We start from the raw sequence: 18,468 nt of genomic DNA, 5'->3' as shown, positions 1-18,468 counted from the left end.
AGGCTGACTGTGAAACACAAGCGAGGTCCCGAAGGGTCTAATGGACATCCTTAATGGTGGATTGACGGAGGTTCCAACAGGCTCGTCTGTTCCTTTTTCTGGAAGTTAACTCTGTGAGAGTCAGGGCATAGGGACTGGAAAGCAGTCCCAGGGCACCCCGCTCAGGTTTTCCTATTCCTGCCAGAACTTCATCACAGCTGAGGAACTTCGGCGGGAGCTGCCCCCAGACCAGGCGGAGTACTGCATTGCCCGCATGGCTCCTTACCAGGGCCCAGATGCTGCTCCTGGAGCCTTGGACTACAAATCCTTCTCCACAGCCCTGTATGGCGAGAGTGACCTGTGAGCCACCTGCTCCCCCTCACTGAGGAGACACAGCGACCCCGACCTCCATCTCTGGGGAGGGCGGGGGAGCCCCAAGCCCCCTTCTCCCTCCGGGGGCGGCTTGCTATAGTCCAGTTTTCTCTGACCTGACCAGGTATCTATGCAAAGTGCACTCTCTCTCTTTCTCTCTCTTTCCTTCCTTTTTGTGGGAGGGGGGGATGGGGCAGGATCTCTCCTCTCTCTTAGTTGACTGGCCAGGGAGTTCCCCAGCCTGGGGCAGGGGTAATGGTGAAGGGGGAGTTTAGAGTAAATCATTCTGGTCTGTTATAAATATATATAATATATATTTTTTAAACTAAGCTGAGGCGATAGCCCTCATGAAATGAAGACTGGCCTCCCTCCCCAAGCCCACACAGCATCAGGATAGCATGTCTCCTCAGCCTCACGGTCACCCCTGGCACATGTCTCACTTCCCCCCCCCAAACACACACACACACACACACACACACACACACACACACACACACAATCACAATCTCCCCCTTGTCATCCCAGCAGATAAACTCTTTCCCTCCTCCACAAAGTCCTATTACAGCTTGTTCCCTTCAGGGCCAAAGACCACGTGCCTTGTCTAGGAACCCGTTTGGGTCCAGTTCTGGGATGGGACAAAGGGATGGGGAGGCAACCCAGAATCCTCAGAATATGGGTTTACTGGTGACGGCCCTGCAGATTGGGCATCTCCAGAGAAGGGCTTGCCCATAGCTTCCTCTTCCTCTAAGCTCTTTTGTTTCTTTCCATCTTCTTCTCTCTCCTCCCCCTACTTCTTTTCCCCATAAAGATGCATAAAGAGGGATAGATTGCAAGCCAACTAGAGCAGCTCAGATCATGGTCATTTATTGGTGTTTGGGAGTTAGGGGAGTAGCAGCTGGAGAGGGCTGAACTTGAGAGGAGCTGGGGGTGGTGGAGGAGGAGTCACAGAGGAGGGGGCATCTGCTGCGGGTCGTGAAAATGGGCATGAGCGTTGAGGCAGCCCTCATGCTCAGACCCAGCTTCACAGGCTGTCCCTCGCTAGGCATCCCACTCTCACTTTGACTGGACTCTCCTTCAGCAAGTTTTCTAAGGACCAAAAAATTTAAAAATTTAAAAAAAATTTAAAAAAATTAAACCCCCACAAAAAAAACCTTTTAAAATAATTAAAAACTTTCAGAGAGTTACTATTTACTTTATTAACTTACGGATTTATTATATAAATATATATTCACCTAGCAACATATATTTGCCGTCTTTCTTGGTCTTGTAATTAAGCTATCAGCTGATTATCCTAACTCCCCTCTGCCCTTCCCTTCTCCCCTTCCCTCACCCCTTTATTGTTTTCCCTCTTCGTTGTCTTTTGTCAGGGACTAGTCTTTGGGGATTCCCCCTGATGGGAGGGTCTGGGGGCCTGGCTTAGGGGAGAAAAAGGCTGGGCTGGCTGCTTCTGTTTGTGGTTTTGTTCTTTCTATTTTGGGCGTTCATTCTCATTAATTTTTTTCTGGAAAAACCAACAGGACAATAAAATGTGTAATATTTTTAAGAACAATTTCCCAAATGCACTCTACTTCTGTCTCTCTTTTCTGTTTATTTAGTGTTTTAGACTCCAGGTCAGAGGCCGAAATGTTTGTAAGGAAAGGAAAATTAATTAGAGCCAGCTCACCAAGAGCTCGGTGTCTTTGCCACATAGAGCTTGGGGCATTTCAGAAAGTCCCCAAGGCTGGACACTTGTCCGGGGTAACACTGTTGGCTACAGCCTGCCCTCCCACTCCCTCCCTGCCTGGTTGTCCTTTTGACAAGGGAGAGGAAGTCCAAATCTGGGGCATTCCTTTTGGGTTCCCATTCTCGAAGGAGGCCGTGGCCCCTCTCTCACTGTGCTTTGTCCCCTTCCAAGAAGAAAAGGTTCTAGGAAAAAGTGGCCAGTTGCATCCACTGTAAGAGAAACAGGTAGGAGTGAGGCCCAATGCCCCTGGTGGCCCTTCAGGGATGTAGATGCCCTTCTCCCCCACCCCAGGCCTTCTCACCTGTCTCTTAGTCATGTAGAGGAGCCCTTCCCCGTCACTGAGATGCTGGCTGCAGTGACCTGTCACAGGAGAGGTGAGGATGAGGGTGAGTGTATGTGTGCATGCACGCACACGCACGTGTCCCCCAGTTCCACCACTCTTCTACTGTGGGTTACCCCAGATTCACTTACGGAAGAGGCAGGTGAGCTGGGCCACACAGGACACAAAGCGGTCCAAGTCAACCCGAAGGTGACTGTCACGGTATCGGCTGGTGAGCAGCTGGGTCAGCTGGTTGTTAAGCTGGAAGCCTGTGGGGTCAGGAAGACAGAACCTTCTTACCAATTAGCCAGTTTCCTGTTTGTTCCCTCTAGCCGACGACCTGAAGAAACTGAGGCCCCAGGAATGGCTTAAGGAACCTGGGAGGTGCCTGCAACTGAACTGACAGCTTAGTGCAACTTGCCCTCATGGCCTGTAGAAGTCCCTGACCCAGGTTCTGTGGTTACACATGGGAGGGTGGGGATGACTGATTAGAACATCAGGGTTCTGCCCTGGCTACCCGTGGGGCTCCTCTGGCCTCCAGACAGGACAGGCTCACACACAGCAGAGGAGGGTTAAAGCCCTGAAGCCCCAGCCTCCTTCCCCAGGGAGGGGGCCAGATCCCAGGCCTCTCAGGAACCCCTAGGCAGCAAAATCCCCAATCTTTTCAGTGTGGTTTAGAGCCAACTTTGTCAGCAGCACTGGCCGGCCTGCCTAGCTGGCTGTCCGATGCTCTGGGAATGAGTGGTGGTGTTATTCTTAAAATGAGCATGGATGGAAACTGGAAAAGGAGGTTTGAAAGTCTCAACATCAGATCTTAGCTGTGCGTGATGGAAAAAGAAACAGCTATGAAATTGGGAGCCCTAGGTGTGAACCTTGCCTTGGCCTCTGAGTCCCTGTGTGACTGAGCCTTGTGAGAGGAAGGCTCTTTGTGACCCCCAAAACTATACAGACTTCGAATCTTCTCAGTATTGAATCCAAAGAGAGCTAACAGTGGGTCTGGGGGCCCGTAGTCTAGTCCCAGCTCTGTGAGCTTGACGGGCACAACTTGGTTAGGCCTCGTCTTCATCTACAGGAGTTGCTGGTAGTGCAAGTGTTAGGCGGTGGTTGTGGTATTACTGGCAATGATGAGTCGTCGGGCCTCTCTGTCTAGAGCTCCCCATGGTCTGAGATCAGTCAGGTGTGATGCCCCCTACCCCAGTCAGGATCGATCAGGTGTTCCATATCCCTACACCTTGGCCTGGATGCCATGAGCTTGCCAGATGAGCAAAGGAAGCTCACTTCTCCAGGGTGTCCTTGGGAATCCTCATGGACCAAGTCGTAGTTATGTGTTTGGGATTAACGCTCGTAGTGTCCCCCATGCCAGGGGGTCAGGAGGAGGGGAGGAATCGATTCCACCAGGATCCTTGCTGTTATCCTGGGTTCACCCAGTGATTCATTGGGTTCTCTGCCCAGGATATCTCCATCAAGGATAGGGGATGCCATCTGCCTCCCAAAATCAGCCTGCGTGTACCTGCTGAATTGAGTGCCAGCCTCAGCTCATGAGAATTCATGGTCCCGGATTTGTCAGCATCAAACTTGTTGAATGTGGCCTTGGTGGGAGAAGAGGTTATCCATCAGACCTCGCAGCCGTTCTGCCCCAGGATGCAAAGCACCCTCTCCCCGCCTGCCAGGGGTTGAGATGGTCCCTCTACCACTTGTCGATCTCTCCCTTAATGCCATTCGCAAAAAGACTGGCACCCTGCTCCCTCAGTACTGATCTTACCTGCCACCCTTGAAATCGATACCACAGCTGCTGAAACTCTGACAGTGTCAAACAGTGCCCTCCTTGCTGCAGGATGGTTCAGGGAATTGTGGAGAGGGGGAACCAGTTATCCTTCCCCCCATCCCCAAAAAGCCCTCTGCTGCTTGGCAGCATCCCCTCCCTCCCCAGTAAAAAGAAGTTGTGTAAGGATACTCCGAAACAGTGTATCAGATGTTCGCACGTCCGGAGCCCGATCTCTCCAGGTGGGTGAGTCCAGGGGCTGGCTGAAAGAGGACCCACTAAGCCTTAATTTTCAGGTCTTGTTTTCTGGTTTGAAGGAAGTCTTACAGGGACGAGGGGCCCGTTGGTGGAACCCTAGGAAACTACACCACCATCTGAGCCTTGTGAAGAGCCTAAGCTGAAAAGAGGGTTCTGAGGGGTCTGGGGAGTCCACTGCTTGCCCCAAGGCCAACATTCTGTCTCTGGTGCCCCACCAAAGTTGGTCTGGGGGACTTGGGATTTAGAACTGGAAGGAACTGTGGAGACCGGCTGATCCAGACTTCAGTGGATCTGAGCTGGGAGGGTCCGTAGGTCTCATCTGGCAGAATTCCCCTTGCACTGTTGCTTGCTTTGTATAAATGTGCATTCTCCCAGTAAGGGAGATTCCACCCCCTCCCCAGGCAGCGCCCAGCACTCTGGGGCCGTCTAGAAATTGTCCCTCGTGGCTGGTTTGGTCTTGCCGCTTGAAACCCTCTGCCTCTTGTCGAGCAGAACTGTCAGAGCCCCTCTCCCTAGAGCATTGCTCTTATGCCCTCCTTGAGGCTGATCTCTGGACAAGAATCCCCAGTTCCCTCCACAGTGCTCTAACAGTATTGGGTTGGCATGCTCATGATCCTGTCTGCCCTTCCTAAGATGTGAAACTCACCCCTGAACATAATAGGGGAAGGGAAGGGAGCAAGCATTTATATAGTGCCTGCTGTGTGCCTGGCATTGGGCTAAGCACTTCACAAATATCTCATTTTGTGGAAGATGCTGTTGTTATCCCCATTTTACAGATGAAACGTGCAGACAAGTTAAGTGACTTGCCCAACGTCATACAACTAGAACGCGTCTAAGGCAGGATTTGAACTTGAGTTTTCTTGATTCTAGGCCTGGCCTTGTAAAGTGTGCCACCTAGCTGAGTCGTCTGGTAACAGCGGAGTATAGTAGTGGCTGTCACCTCCCTGTTCTAAACACTAGGCTTGTACTAGCAGGCGGGTGACCATATTCAGCGGTAGGATTGCCATGCCCTACCATACAGCTGGGTTTTCAGCCCGGTAAAACCCCATTTTTTACGTAGACATTGCCGAGTCAGGCTTCCCCCATCCAGTACTTCCACACATGATGACACAGATCCCGAAGTTTCATCTTGTTCAAGGCAGCCCACCATTCTTGCCCACTGAGGTGTCTTCTGGCATGCAGCATTCTGCCTCTCTCCCAGAACAAAGAACAGCCAGAAGGCAAGGGTGGTTTACTGGAACATGCCACTGGGGTCTCCTAAGTTGGCATCAACCATTTCACCTGACTACCGTGGCATGTAGCCTGTGTCTCTCCACCCTGGCTGACACCCGTATGTCTCTGTGTATGTATACAGAACCGAGACCATTTTAATTAGACTGGGCACTGACCCTTGTGCATTCTGGGGCACCTAGGTTGCCCAGTAGCTAGAACAGGCTTGCCTCACAGAGCCGTTGTGATCGTCAGAGATGATATTGGCAGAAAAGTGCTTAGCATAGTGCCTGGCATACGGGGGGTGCTCTATATGTATTCCCTTTCCCCTCCCCTGCCCCCACTCCCACCGGGTACTTGTTACTGCCTGTGATATCTGACTTGTCAGCTACAGGTGGGCAGTCTTCCCCTCCATCTGTTTTCGGTTTGAGGCCTCCTGCTCCAGGCAAATCTGCTTTATCGTTGGTGCACTCCATCCCTGGTCAAGTATCCATCATCCTTGTATTTTAAGCCGTGGTCCAGAAATCCAAATCCATTCTTAAGGGGACTCCTGTTCCTGATCAGACTTTAACACTCTCACCTTCAGAAGTCAGTCAACAGTGACTTAAACCACGTAGTGTTTCCTGAGGTCTTCAGTTTCTTGACCAGGACTTTGTAATCCCCTCCGTGACTTCTGAGATCCTTTGTCTTAGGGCCCCCCACAAGAATTGCCAGGAGGGGACGGTGTTCCTCAGGTTCGGCAAAGCCAGGCTCTGTGCCCTGGATCCCTGCCTGAGGAAGATCAGCAGGCTTTTCTACTGCCTCGGTCTCCTTAGCAGGAAGTCACCAGTCGCTGCGGCTTGGCTCCTTCCTCTTTGTTGCTGTTTGACCTTGCTTGTGGGAAGGCAAGAAGCCTCTTCCTGACTTCTGCTGCCCCATCTTCCTTCCCTTCTGGGTCAATCTTCTTCCCGCCGACCTCCTGAGTCAGGGTAGGAGTCACCTCTGCATCCTTCTTCGTGTCTTCTTTGTATCAGTCGTAACCTGTTCTTTCCAAAAATCCTTTCTAGCAGGGTAGCCAACCCCTACTCTGCGTTTCTACAGCTATGACTTGCCCAAGGTCATTCAGGCAGGATGTAGCAGTTCAGGGTTTGCTCCCAGGTCTTCCAACCCGACACAGTGTTCTTTCCGGGTCACCACCCACCCCCTGACTCTCCCATGGCCTTAGACAGGACTCACCCCGATCTCCAGGCTCTAGAGCTATGCTGAGTAATGTCTGCAGCTGGTCAGCACCCATCTCTTCTTCCTAGGGAAAGAGGAAGACGAGGAGAATGAGAGGGTTCAGGAGGGGAACCTGCAGCCTCGAGGCCAGACTTTGGATTCAGTCAGAGGGCCGCAACGTGGCCCTGCCCTCCCCTCCAGACGTTTGTCCCGGGACATCCTGAGCCCTTCCTGTCACCTCCTCCCCCTCTCCACCAAAAGTTAACCCGCATCTCCTCTCCCCTCTGTCTCTCCCTTTGACTCTATTCCACGTTAGAAATGCTTTCCCTTCTCCCTTTGGCCCCCTCACCTCTCCAGCCAGTTCTTGAAACAGCTGTTCCATTTCAAACTCCAGTGGTACAGAGGGAGTCTGAAGGAGAGAACGCTCCGTCACTGACCAAAGCCATCCCCACACCATCCTGACCGTTCCTCTGCCCTGGACCTTGTCTCACCGTGAGCACCTGCAGGTCGGCGCTGACGGCGTTGTCTATTTCCCTGAGAGAAAGAAGGGGAGAGGACTTGGCGAGCCTTCCCAAGGAGCCCCAACTTCCCCTAGTTGGGGGGTGAGAGTCAGGGGGAGCGCCCAGCTTGGGAAGGGGTCACAGCTGGGGCCTCTGATCTGGGTCGGCTTGGCTTCTTTCTGGTTCTTCTTTGACACGTGTGATGGTAGAGACCGTGCCTGGGGAAAAGCGCTGGATAACTAGCTCTGTGGGTGGTGAGCAAGTCGTTATCCTGACCTATTAAATGGGGGCGGGGGTGGGGGGAGGGCCAGATGACCTCTGAGACCCTCCAGCTCCAGGCCTGGGGTCTAGTGATTCTGATCTTTACCATCATGCTGACCCACGGGAGGGCCTGAATATTTGAACTGAAATGAGATTGTTATATGGGACCTTAGAGAACTCTTGGCCAACCCCCACTCATCTTACAGATAAGGAGATGGAGGCTCAGAGGAGTCATGACACTTGTTCAAGATCACATATAAATTGAACTTGAGGCTGTGCAAGCCCACGGGGGTGTCTGGACTTGAGTGTCAGCGCAGGACTTCTGACCAGGGCTGGGGATGATGGGGGGTGGGGGGGGGGGTGGTTGGGTCCTCACGTGGCGGCATGCTGGCGCTCTGTGAAGATGCGGAGCGTGAAGTCAGACTCCTCTCCGGCATGGGCGGTGCTCGGTACGACCAAGTAATGTCCTGGCGCCAGGCGGCAGCGGCGGCTGACGTCTCGGCGGACGCTGAATGGGGACCGGTCGGCCCGGAGAAGGCCGGCCAGGAGCTCCCGGCGCCGGGGGGAGTCCTGCAGGCCTAAGAGCTGGGGGAGGGGGGAATAAGGGAGCATGAGGCTTCCCCAAAGCCACCCCATACAACCCCACCCCAAGGGTTCCTGCCCCAAATCCCTGCAGAGAGGGGCCTGCTGGCAAGAGGCTTATTTTCAGTGTCAGTTACCTCTTCAGGAATCTGTAGGATAGAAAACAGATATGGGGTCAGGGCTGACCTCAGGCCCTGAGCTTTCCCTCTTCCCTCTCCCCCCCAGACTCCATAGTGTCTCCCGCTATGTGCCTGCCTCCCCATAGCCTTTTCTTTCTTCTCCGTCCTCCCAGTTCTTTCCGTATGTCTCCCCAATTCTCTCTCTGCCTGCTTCAGTCCTCCCAGGCCCCTGGGACTCCTCCCCACTCTCCTCTGTCTTCCCCCAACTTCTCTGCCCGCACCCTGAAAACGTGAAAGCCAACAGCGAGGTAGGTGACGCCCCGGGCTCGAAGCCGCCTCCGATTCCTCTGGACCAGGGAGAGCAGCACGGTGCACTTGGGATGCCGGCCACCCCTTCCAGACCGGGCCCCTAGAGTCCCCCAGCCACCGCCCAGCCCCCCCTCATCGTCCTCTGCTTCTTCCTCATCCGGGTCCTGAAGCGTCAGCTGGAACTGGGGGTTTGTCCAAAAGGTCTCTGTTTCAGGGGGAAAGGGAGAGGTCGGCCTCTTGGTCTCTCCCAGCCCGGACTGCCCTCCTCTGTCCCATGGGCCATCCCCCCCTCCCCATACACTCGGGGCCTCACCGCTGCCTGGCTGGCCCCCACCAGCATTGAAGCCTCGCACCCAGCGGCCTTGGAAGGTGTGGACGTGCCAGCCGCCCCCCTTGGGCTGAGGCCCCAGCACCTCAGGGCTCAATGAACAGATCTGGACAGTGTCAAAGTGCTTCAGGAAGTCACCCAGCTCCATCCTGGGAGGGAGAGAGCGCACGACCTCTTAGCCCCTGGTCGTCCAAGATACTGCCCTGGGCCACCCTGACCTCCCCGGGTCTGGTGTGTCTTCCTGTCCCCACTAAGCTCTCTGTTCCCCCCGCCCCATTTGTCCTCTGGGCCCCCCACTCTTCTCCCTTCTCCCAGTGTCTCCTCCCACTGCCCTCACCATCCCTTCTCTGCTTCTCCCCGTCACAGGCTGTACCTTCTATCCCTGTTCCCTCTCTCTTTCCATCCTCACTATCCCCACTCCTTCCCCCTCATTGTCTCCCTGTGGTCTTCTGTCCCACGCTACGCCATCACTAGCTTCCTAATGCGTTCTCTGACCCCTCAGAGCCCCAACGTAGCCATCACTGCCAAGAATGCAAACTCTGTCACCCCCGGAGGCAGGAATTCCCTGGCTGGAGGCTGGCATCAGGGAGTCTCAGCATGGTTGTGGGGATTGGGGAGTTGATCTTGTCTCTCACCAGAATTCTCCATCCTCCTTCTTCACCAGCAGAGCATCGCGCCATTCTTCAGGGAGAGCAGCCCATCGGGGGCAGCTGTGTGGGAGACAGGGCAGAAGATGAAGAGTGGGGGGAGTAGCTTCCCAGCCCCGGGTCTGGTTGGCAGTTTCGTGGGCCTGTGGGGTCTCTCCTATGTCCCTCACCTGTCACTCCATGCCCCACTCCATTCCACGCGGCCCCATGGGTTTCGAAGTCGTAAGAGTTTGACTTTGGTGAATTCCAGGGACATCTGAGGAAACGGGAAAGGTCCCCTTGGGGCGAGGGCCAGGCCAAAGTGGCCTCGTCCCAGACCCTCAGTGCCGGTACACTCACCTTGTGGGTCCCTGTGATGGAGTATGCATGACCTTTCACCAGCCCTTCCTCCGTCTTGTACTCACCCCGGTCACTCTGGCCATATGGGAACATGGGAGAACACACAGGAGCATTGGTCCAGCACAGGAAACGGGAATGCATCCCAGCCATGTTCGGGGAAGGAGGTGGAGAAGGTAGACACATGTATGCATAAGAGAAGGGTTCGGATCCCTTCTATCTATGGGCCACACGAGCAGGGTCACCCATGGTGGGGAGACATGCACATGTGGACGTGGACATGGCAACATGAATAAGGGTGTGGGACCATAAACAAAGAGGCAGTGTGGCTCAGTGGTCCAGGGCCTCTCCCCTTATCCCTAGACAAGGAAAAAGGAGATATTTGGGGACACACATGGGCCAGTGATCAGGATTGACACAGGGGAATAATCCGCAGGGGGCATGTGTGGGCTGCTCAGGGGTATAAATGGGGAAGATATTTGGTGCGTGTACGTGTATACACACGTGCACACACACACACACACACGGAGGCCCGTCAAGTAGACACATGGGAACATGAAACATGAGATAAGCAGATAGAGAAAGAATGTCAGATTTGGGGGACAGACATAGGAGAGGAGTGCACATGCAGGGGCCACCATAGGGTGTGTGTGTGTGTGTGGCACACACGTGTGTGCATGTGTGCGCAGACTCAGATCTGCCTTCTCCAGGGGCTGGGAGGCTCACCAGGGCAGTGGCCCCCACAAGTGATTCCTTGGCCAGGGCATGCCGGATGGCAGAGAAGAGAACAGGAGTGTCTGGTTGTAGGTACAGGACCTCCCCCACACCGCCTGTGAAGTCCACAAAGGCCTCATTCATGTGACCGCCTCGCATCACCTCATAGGAGCCATGGAGCCTGTGGGAAAACCAAGGCAACCCCCCTCCCCTGGAGGGGGGTGGAGAAGGACAAACAGGGAAAGGGTTTTAGAGAGGGGATGAGTTGGGTGAATCTGGGGCTGGGGTGGGAGTGGGGAACTTTGATGCTTAGGGATGGGTCCCCCACGGTCCCAGGAGTCCTTTGGGGCATAGAGGTGTCTGAGGCCTCCAAGGGTCAGAGGTCGCACCCAAGTGTGCCTCAGGAAGAGGCTCTGGGCTCTCAAATCCTGGGGGATAGATCCTGAAGGTTCCTAGAGATTTCTGAGGCTCAACAAGGGTCCCCAGAGAGTCTCTTGGGGTCTCTGAGAATCTCTGAGATAGTCAGGCTTGGGCCGCTTGGGTTTTTGAAGTCTCAGACTTTTACAGAGCCGGTTTATGAAGCTGTCTCCATATATTACCCCTGGGAGCTTCAGATGCCAGGTCCCTGACAGTCAGCAAGGCTCTTTGGGGTAGGGGGGGAGACATTCCTTACTTGGCATAGGCCTTCTCGAGCAGTGGGGCCCAGAACTCAGCTCTCTGGGCCGACCTGACGAAAAGCAGCTTCCCATCCCGCACGGGCAGCCTGTCATCCACCACCACGTCCACCCAGTGACCGAACTGCCATAGCTATGGAGAAGAGAGGGCCAGGGAGGGGGCAGCCAATGACTGCCCCCCAGCCCACCCAAGCCTGTTGTGCTGCTCTGCCCGGCCCCAGACATTGGGGCCTAGAACTAGAGGGACTGTCGAAACATCCTCATAGAGGAGCTAGTAAGTCCGTTTTACATATATTTGCACATCCCTATGTTTTACGTGGTTAAATACGAGGTAAATCATTTCTTTGTGCATCAGCTGATGCTGTTTCTGCCCCTTGCCCCCTCTCTGCTTACCTGGAAGTGGAAGATTCCAGCATAGCCCCACTGGAAGCTCTGCCTGGGGGGCACCACCCGATAGAGGAGGCGAGGGTACAGAGTGAGGGAGGCCGCTGCAGCCAGGAACCAGCAGTTACCTGGGGGGGCAGGGGGGCAGGAGGAGTCAGAGGGACAGGAGAGGGTCAGGACAGCAGTGAGTCCTGGGAGGGACTTGGAGGCAGGCGAGATTTGGGGGGGTGAGGAAGGGTCTGTGGGGCAAGGGTGGGAAGGCTCACCCAGGCTGCCCTGACACACATCAGTCCGATCCATGTCTTCGCAGATGAACTGGGGATTCTGACAAAACTCCTGAGGGGCAGAGAGGAACCGTCAGCCCCGAGCGAGGCCTGGCCGTCTCACTCCCCAGATGCTTCCCCTCTACAGCCGGTTGCTGAGGTCTCCTTAGCCAGGAGCCTGAGGCCTGAAGCCTCCTCTTGGGACTAATGATAGAGATGCTGCTGCCCTCCCCAGGATGAAAGGGCCTCCTAACGCTGCCTTCAGGAAATGTGGGGCCCCAGGAAACTTGAGGGGGCAGAGATGGGGAAAAGAGGCCCTGGGCTGGCCAGGACCCAGCCCCCTGAAGGCCTAGGCTTATTGACCCCACATTCTCCCCCCATCGGGAACCCCCCTCAGGGGCCAGGGCATCTAGTTCTCCAGACCCCCAGGGCCTCATCCAGGCCCCCAGCCCCCAGTCACCTGCAGGACCCAGCCTGCCAGTGCCTACCCCTCCCCCTTAGGGACCAAGCTTCCCCTTTCACCCTTCGGGGCTCAGGTACAACTTGCCCTGACTCACATGAGGTCTCAGCCACTCCACGCCCTTGGCCTTCTCTGAGTTGGGCCCCAACTGGTCATACCCCAGAGCAGGTGGCCCAGCAGGGAAGCAGGGGTCCAGGAAAAGGGCCCCTGCCTGCAGGCAGCTCTCCTGGAGGGAGTGGTAACACTGCCCACGGAAGCAGATAGGACTGCCAAAGTCTCCATCTTCCTCCTCCACCAGTTGGATGGTCACCCTCTGAACGGCCATTGGGGATGCTCTGGGGCCTGGGGGGGTGGGGAGGCCCTTTAAAGCTTGAGGTTGAGGAGAGGGCGGGGCCTACCTCCCAGGGATCTCCAGGCACCTCTGGGGGACCTGGGGAGGAGCTCAGAAGGATCACTAAGGAATGGTGGCTGCTCATGGACCTGTGGTCAGCTGCCCTACTTCTGGACATGCTCCAGTCGGGGTTCCACCCCTCATTAATATTAATTGATGGTTGGTGGGGGGCAGTAGGATACACCCTGTGGGTTTCTGGGCCCTCAGTTGTGGTCTGCCAGTGGCACTTAATGGGCTTGGATTTTGGCAGATGGGAAGATGGCCGGCGACAAGGAAGAACCATAGAGCTCTGGTAGGAGCCTAGGTTAGCACCATAGGGCGTAGAGCACCTGGCCTAGAGTCAGGAAGACTCATCATCCTGAGTTCAAATCGGGCCTCAGACACTTCCTAGCTATGTGACCCTGGGCAAATCATGTCACCCTGTTTGCCTCAGTTTCCTCATCTGTAAAATGAGCTGGAGAAGGAAATGGCAAACCACTCTGGTATCCTAGCCAAGAAAATCCCCTTTTGGGTCATGGAGAATCAGACACAACTGAAATGACCGAACAACAAAGGGTGGAAGGGTTCTAGATCCCAGGAGCAGACACATCCCACCATCCTGGCCCATCTTGTGCTTTGCCCATCTCCCACGTCCGAACCTTTGCACTGGCTGTGCTCCCTGCCCGGACTCCTCGCCCTCCTAATCTCCACTTCCGAGACTCTGGCTTCCTTCGTGGCCCTTCCACAAGCCGTTAGCGCCAGCCCCATTACCACTACCTCCTCACTGCTCCACATGTGTCTTACACTGTCTCCCCATTAGAATGGAGGCTCTGTGAGGGCTGGGGTGTCGTGGGCTGTTTACTTTTTGACCCCTCATGCCTGGCTCATCATAAACCCTTAAAAAATATTTCTTGTTGGGTTGGAAGAGATCGTAAGCGCTACCTTGTCTAGTGTTCTTGTTTTAGGGACAAGGCTCCTGCCCTTCGCCCCCTTGGTTTCCTTTTCCAGCCTCTCTTGGCCTCCCCAGCCTCTTCCCTCCTTCCCTGAAGGCTGGAGGAGCTCTGGAAATGCTTCAGGTTATAGGGAGTGCACCATCCCCACACATCCTCACTCCAAGAATCCCAGACCCAAGAGACTGTAGAATTCAGATCCCTCCCAGCGCAGCCAATCCCTAAGACCTCCCTAACCAGAAGGTCATCCAGCCTTTGCTTGGCTGTGTCCCATGATGGGGAGCTCACTACCTGTTTTTTCAACTTTACAAATTAAAAAAAAAATCTTAATATTTTTTAGAAAATTCTGAGTTCCTTGAAGGAAGCTCACTTTAAGACCCCAGAACTCTGCTTGTTCCTTATGTTGAGCTGAACTTGTGCTCTCTCTTCCCCAGGCCAGCCCTTTAGACGTTCAGAATGATGATTAGGCCAACCGGTGGCCTGGGAGACGGATGGTCCCTGCGTTGGCTTGTCTCAGTCTAAAGGACTGGAGGGATCTCTGGGAATGGTGTCTTCTCCCCAGGCAGATGTGGAGTCTTTTGCCTCTGCGGGGTTAGCATAGCTAGCCAAGGCCCTGGGGGGGGGGTAGGGAGACCCTGTCCCCTGGAGGCAGCATTTGGAGGATGCAAGCAGGACAAGGTTTAGGCCAGGGAAGCCTAGCTGGGGAGACAGACACAGGGTGGGATGGAGCTCCCCTTCCTGCACAGCACTCCAGCCCTGTTCTCCAAGGCCCCCAAACCAGCCTCTGGTGTCCTTAGCACATCCTCAGCAAAGGTGAGAACTGATGGGGTTGGGGCAGATGAAGTCCGAGGTGGTGTCTCTGAATCTGCCTCAGATCAGCAGTCTGGGAGGGGGCAGAGCCTCTGCCTTCTGTCCCTGAAGTGTCTGACACTGTTTGCCCCAACATCTCTCTCCCAACATTGTCACTGACCCTTCTGTGTCTGTCTTCTCCCTAGATGTCTGTTTCTGTACCTGGAAATGTCTCTGTGTGTCTCATTAGACCTCGATTAGTATTTCCTGGGTGGGGCTCTGGTATACTGTTGGGGCCCAAGGACCAAACAAATAAAGAGTCAGATTTAGACTAACTTCCTGCCTCATAAGGTAATGAGCTCCCTGTCCCTAGAGGTCTCCAAGCAGAGGACCCTGTAAAATCCCTATTACTCCAAGAATCTGGGTTTCTGATCCTGTCACCTACATTGGCTTATGAGAGCTTTGATTGGTGAGCCAGATGGCTCTGGGCCTGCCTCAGACGCAGTTTGCATCAGTTTCCTCATCTGTAAAATGAGGAAGATGCCATCTTGTCCAACCCTTTCATTAGAAGATGAAGATGGGGCAGTTAGGTGTCACAGTGGTCAGAGCACTGGCCCTGAAGTCAGGAGGAACTGAGTTCAAATCCAGCCTCAGACACTACCTGTGTGACCCTGGGTAAATCACTTAATTGCAATTGCAAAGAAAAAAAAAAAAGGAAGAAAGAGAAAAAAAGACAGACCTGAAGAGTGAGCCCCCTACAGTCCAGTGATGGAAGTCCACGCCAGCGTGCTGGCAGGTGAACCAGCCTTCAAGATCCAGCATGGTTGCAGATTAAAGGCAGCCCCGAGGGTGTGACTCTTCTTCAACACTGGCAATGATGAATTGGGAAGTGAACTTGGTGGCAGGGAATGTTTTGCAGTGACTGCTTTAGGTTGGAGAGTATTCTCTTCAGGGACTAAGGTGATATAGAGAAGGGTGTGTCCCCCAGATATGGGTGGGAGAGAATGTTAATACTTGTATCACTGCTATATATCTTCTTAGACAATATCCCTTTGAAACAGCTAATTATTGTTAATTGGTTAACTGAAACTGGAACATTAATATTGGTGGGAACATACCAGGATAGAGATTGAGCCAAGAGCACCAGAAGAACTTCACTGCCTGTTAGGAGAACCCCCAGAGCCTTGTCGCTAGCAGGCTCTTGGGGAACCTGATTCACCAGTGCCAGTGGGAGTTGCGTCAAGGATCTCCGGGGTTTATACGTGTGGTGGTTTTCTGGGATATGTGTTAGGTGGTAATGCAGTAGATAGAGCGACAGGCCCGGAGTCAGGAGGATAGTCTTCCTGAGTTCAAATCCCACCTCAGACCCTTCCTAGCTGTGTGACCCTGGGCAGGTCACCTCACCCTGTTTGCCTCAGTTTCCTCACCTGTAAAATGAGCTGGAGAAGGAAATGGCAAAGCACTCCAGTATCTCTGTCAAGAAAACCCCAAATGGAATCACAGAGAGTCAGACACAACTGAAATGACCAGACAACCTTATTCAGGTAAGGAGGCAAGGACTGCTGTAAGCCTTCAGGCGGAGAGAAACAGATTCCTTTGGTCACTTGAATGACCATTCAGCATTAGTTGCTGGCTTAGCAACCAATTAAAAGTCCACTTCTTTTCTATATGGTTAGCAGGCTGGGAATAGTCACAGAATATCTGCATATGCTCTGAAAGGGTGAGCAGGAGCCCTCCATTCTGTATTATCAGGCTCTTCCTGGAGCTCACCGAGCTTCGCCACACAGTCTGCTGGCCAGCAGGAGCCATTGCACATGCCCTAAGGGTGGGCCTCCTGTTGACACGTCCCCCATATATAAAAAGATGGCAAGTAACAGGATAAAAATAAGATCATGGCACAGTCCTGCAAAGACCAGATTATGAATGCTAAAGCTCAGAATGAGCTGAGGCTCGTGATGGAAGCTAAGGACACCAAATGTTGTTGAGAGGGTTTGGGGGGTGGGGTATATTTGGGGGGAGACCCAAAGAAAAGATAGGACCACTACCTAGGATATCTGACCACAGAGACAGAAGACAGCTGCTCAATTCTAATTTTCCTTCAGTTTCCTCTGTCCAAGAGAATGACCTTTGTTCCAGAAATGACAAAATAGAAATGATTCATAGGGAGTTGCCCAAGATAAATAAGGAGATAGGGTGCATGTAGCTGCCCTTTGCAAGGGTGGGGGTCCATTGAATGGATCAATTGAATCAACCCAGCCCAGTTAAAGTGCCCACAAGATGGTACTCCTTGATACCCAGATATGATAAGGACATCTCCAATGAGCCAATCAGTAAGAGATACGAACTAGGTGTGAATAAGATATAAAATTTTTGTTGAATCAGTCAATAAATCAGACTGAGATGCAAAAAGTCCTTGGTCAATTTAGAAGTCTTTGAAAGTTGTCAGTCGAGGCAATAAACATTTAAGTGTTTACTTTGTGTTATATACTCTGCTAAGTGATAACGGAAGTGAGTACACTAGTGGGGACTCATGCGGTATTATAAAAACTGTCCTCCAACTTTTCTAGGTTACCACTAGAATCCAGAGGGGAAACATAGTATCTTCCTTTTAGGGACCCAAGCTTTCAGGGCAAGTGGTGGTGGGGTGGGAGAGAATAGCCCTGGTATATGCTACACTTTGATGAATCCAAGTACCCAAATGAGTCACATTTGCAGCTTTCCAGAGACCTGACAGATGTGATTGATCAGACACCACCAGTGATGTTTGAAAAAGTGTCGCAAACAGGTGAGGAGGACTGGAAGATTCAATTTTTCCAAGAAAGCAAAGAGAACAGAGTCTACCAACTGTAGTTCAGTTAGCTTAAATTCATTTCCTGGGAAAATTCTAGAAGGGATCATTAAAGAGGTGGTTGGCAAATATTAGAAAAGGAAGCAAAGATTACAAAGAGGCTGCCTGGCTTCGTCAAGCACAGGTTATACCAGAACAACCTCATTTCCTATTTTGACAGGGTTAGCAAACCAGTACAAACCAGTTTGCCTGATAACTCTTGGGAACAGTTTTATCTAGATTTCAGCAAAACTTTTGATAACATATCTCCTACTAGCTTTGTGGAGAACATGGAGAGAGATGAATTTTTACAATTAGATGGATTCCAAACTGGTTGGATGGCCAGACTCGGGGTAGTCATTAATGGTGCAATGGTAGCTTGGCAGGAGGTCTCTAGTGGAGTGCCCCAAGAATCTGTGCCTGGCCCTGTGCTTTACATTTTTGTCAATTACTGAGAGGCATGGATGGATGGCATGCTAACAAATTGGCAGATGACATGGAAGTGGGAGGTATAACTAACACAGTAGATGATCCTAAAGGATCTTGATGGGTTAGAGCACTGGACGAGATCCAATAAGATGAACTCATTCAGTAGGGAAGTACTGTAAAATCTTACACTTGGGTTAAAAAAACCAACTTCACAAACAACAGATGGGGGAAAAGCATAGTTGGACAGTTGTTTGTCTGAAAAAGATCTGGAAGTCTAAGTGGACTGCAAGCTCGGAACGAGTCAGGGGTCAGCCAGAAAAGCTAATGAGATTTTTGGCTGCATTCAGAGGGGCAGAGCTTCCAGGAATAAGAACCCCATTGTAACCCCAGTGTATTCTCCTCTGGCCAAATAATGCCTAGAATACTGTACTCGGTCCTAGGCACCATGGTTTAAGAAGGAATATGACAGGGGCAGCTAGGTGGCGCAGTGGATAGAGCTCTGACCTTGGAGTCAGGAGGACCCGAGTTCCAATCCAGCCTCAGGCACTTGACACTTACTAGCTAGGTAACCCTAAGCAAGTCACTTAACCCAGATCACCTAGCCAAAAAGCAAAAAAAAGAAAAAGAAAAAAAAAAGGAACATGATAATCTGATGAATAGCTACCAGGATGGTGAAGGGTCTGGAGCCCGTGCCACAGGACGGTCTG

The 18,468-nt window shown here is 52.8% G+C and overlaps 2 protein-coding genes across 5 annotated transcripts in view; one reads left to right on the top strand and one right to left on the bottom strand.

The window, feature by feature from the left end:
* ACTN4 (actinin alpha 4) overlaps window positions 1–1,900 on the top strand; it is an 82,348-nt gene extending 80,448 nt beyond the window's left edge. For all 4 annotated transcript variants that reach the window (XM_078145801.1, XM_020978446.2, XM_020978416.2 and 1 more), the window contains one exon: window positions 185–1,900. In XM_078145801.1, the coding sequence (XP_078001927.1) occupies window positions 185–343 (159 nt within the window). In that variant the 3' untranslated portion in view covers window positions 344–1,900. The remainder of the gene's footprint in view (window positions 1–184) is intronic.
* Window positions 1,200–16,321, bottom strand: CAPN12 (calpain 12). The gene is made up of 22 exons (XM_020978482.2): window positions 16,276–16,321; window positions 12,494–12,738; window positions 11,940–12,009; window positions 11,683–11,801; window positions 11,289–11,422; window positions 10,628–10,796; window positions 9,905–9,979; window positions 9,736–9,821; window positions 9,554–9,628; window positions 8,904–9,067; window positions 8,563–8,795; window positions 8,300–8,311; window positions 7,957–8,165; window positions 7,311–7,353; window positions 7,169–7,228; window positions 6,838–6,904; window positions 4,348–4,418; window positions 4,156–4,221; window positions 3,904–3,982; window positions 2,546–2,662; window positions 2,376–2,434; window positions 1,200–2,283 (listed from the first exon to the last, which is right to left on the bottom strand). Exons 1-22 carry the CDS (start codon window positions 16,319–16,321, stop codon window positions 2,257–2,259), a joined length of 2,226 nt encoding a protein of 741 aa, XP_020834141.2. The 3' UTR covers window positions 1,200–2,256.
* Window positions 16,322–18,468: the final 2,147 nt, after the last annotated feature.

Source organism: Phascolarctos cinereus, unplaced genomic scaffold (assembly GCF_003287225.1).
Source record: "Phascolarctos cinereus isolate Bilbo 61053 unplaced genomic scaffold, phaCin_HiC Scaffold_726;HRSCAF=1367, whole genome shotgun sequence".
NCBI lineage: Eukaryota > Metazoa > Chordata > Mammalia > Diprotodontia > Phascolarctidae > Phascolarctos > Phascolarctos cinereus.
Note: the sequence above shows the minus strand (reverse complement) of the source record. Positions and strands in the feature narration are given on the sequence as shown.

Bases quoted from the DNA above. Each gene is read 5' to 3' on its own strand.
- CAPN12 (XM_020978482.2), bottom strand. From the start codon at position 16,321: ATGTGCAATGGCTCCTGCTGGCCAGCAGACTGTGTGGCGAAGCTCG. The intron at 10,797-11,288 runs GTAAGGAATGTC...GTTTTCCCACAG, and splicing joins CTCGAGAAGGCCTATGCCAA to GCTCCATGGCTCCTATGAGG. The intron at 3,983-4,155 runs GTAAGATCAGTA...TCTCCCACCAAG, and splicing joins ATCGATTTCAAGGGTGGCAG to GCCACATTCAACAAGTTTGA.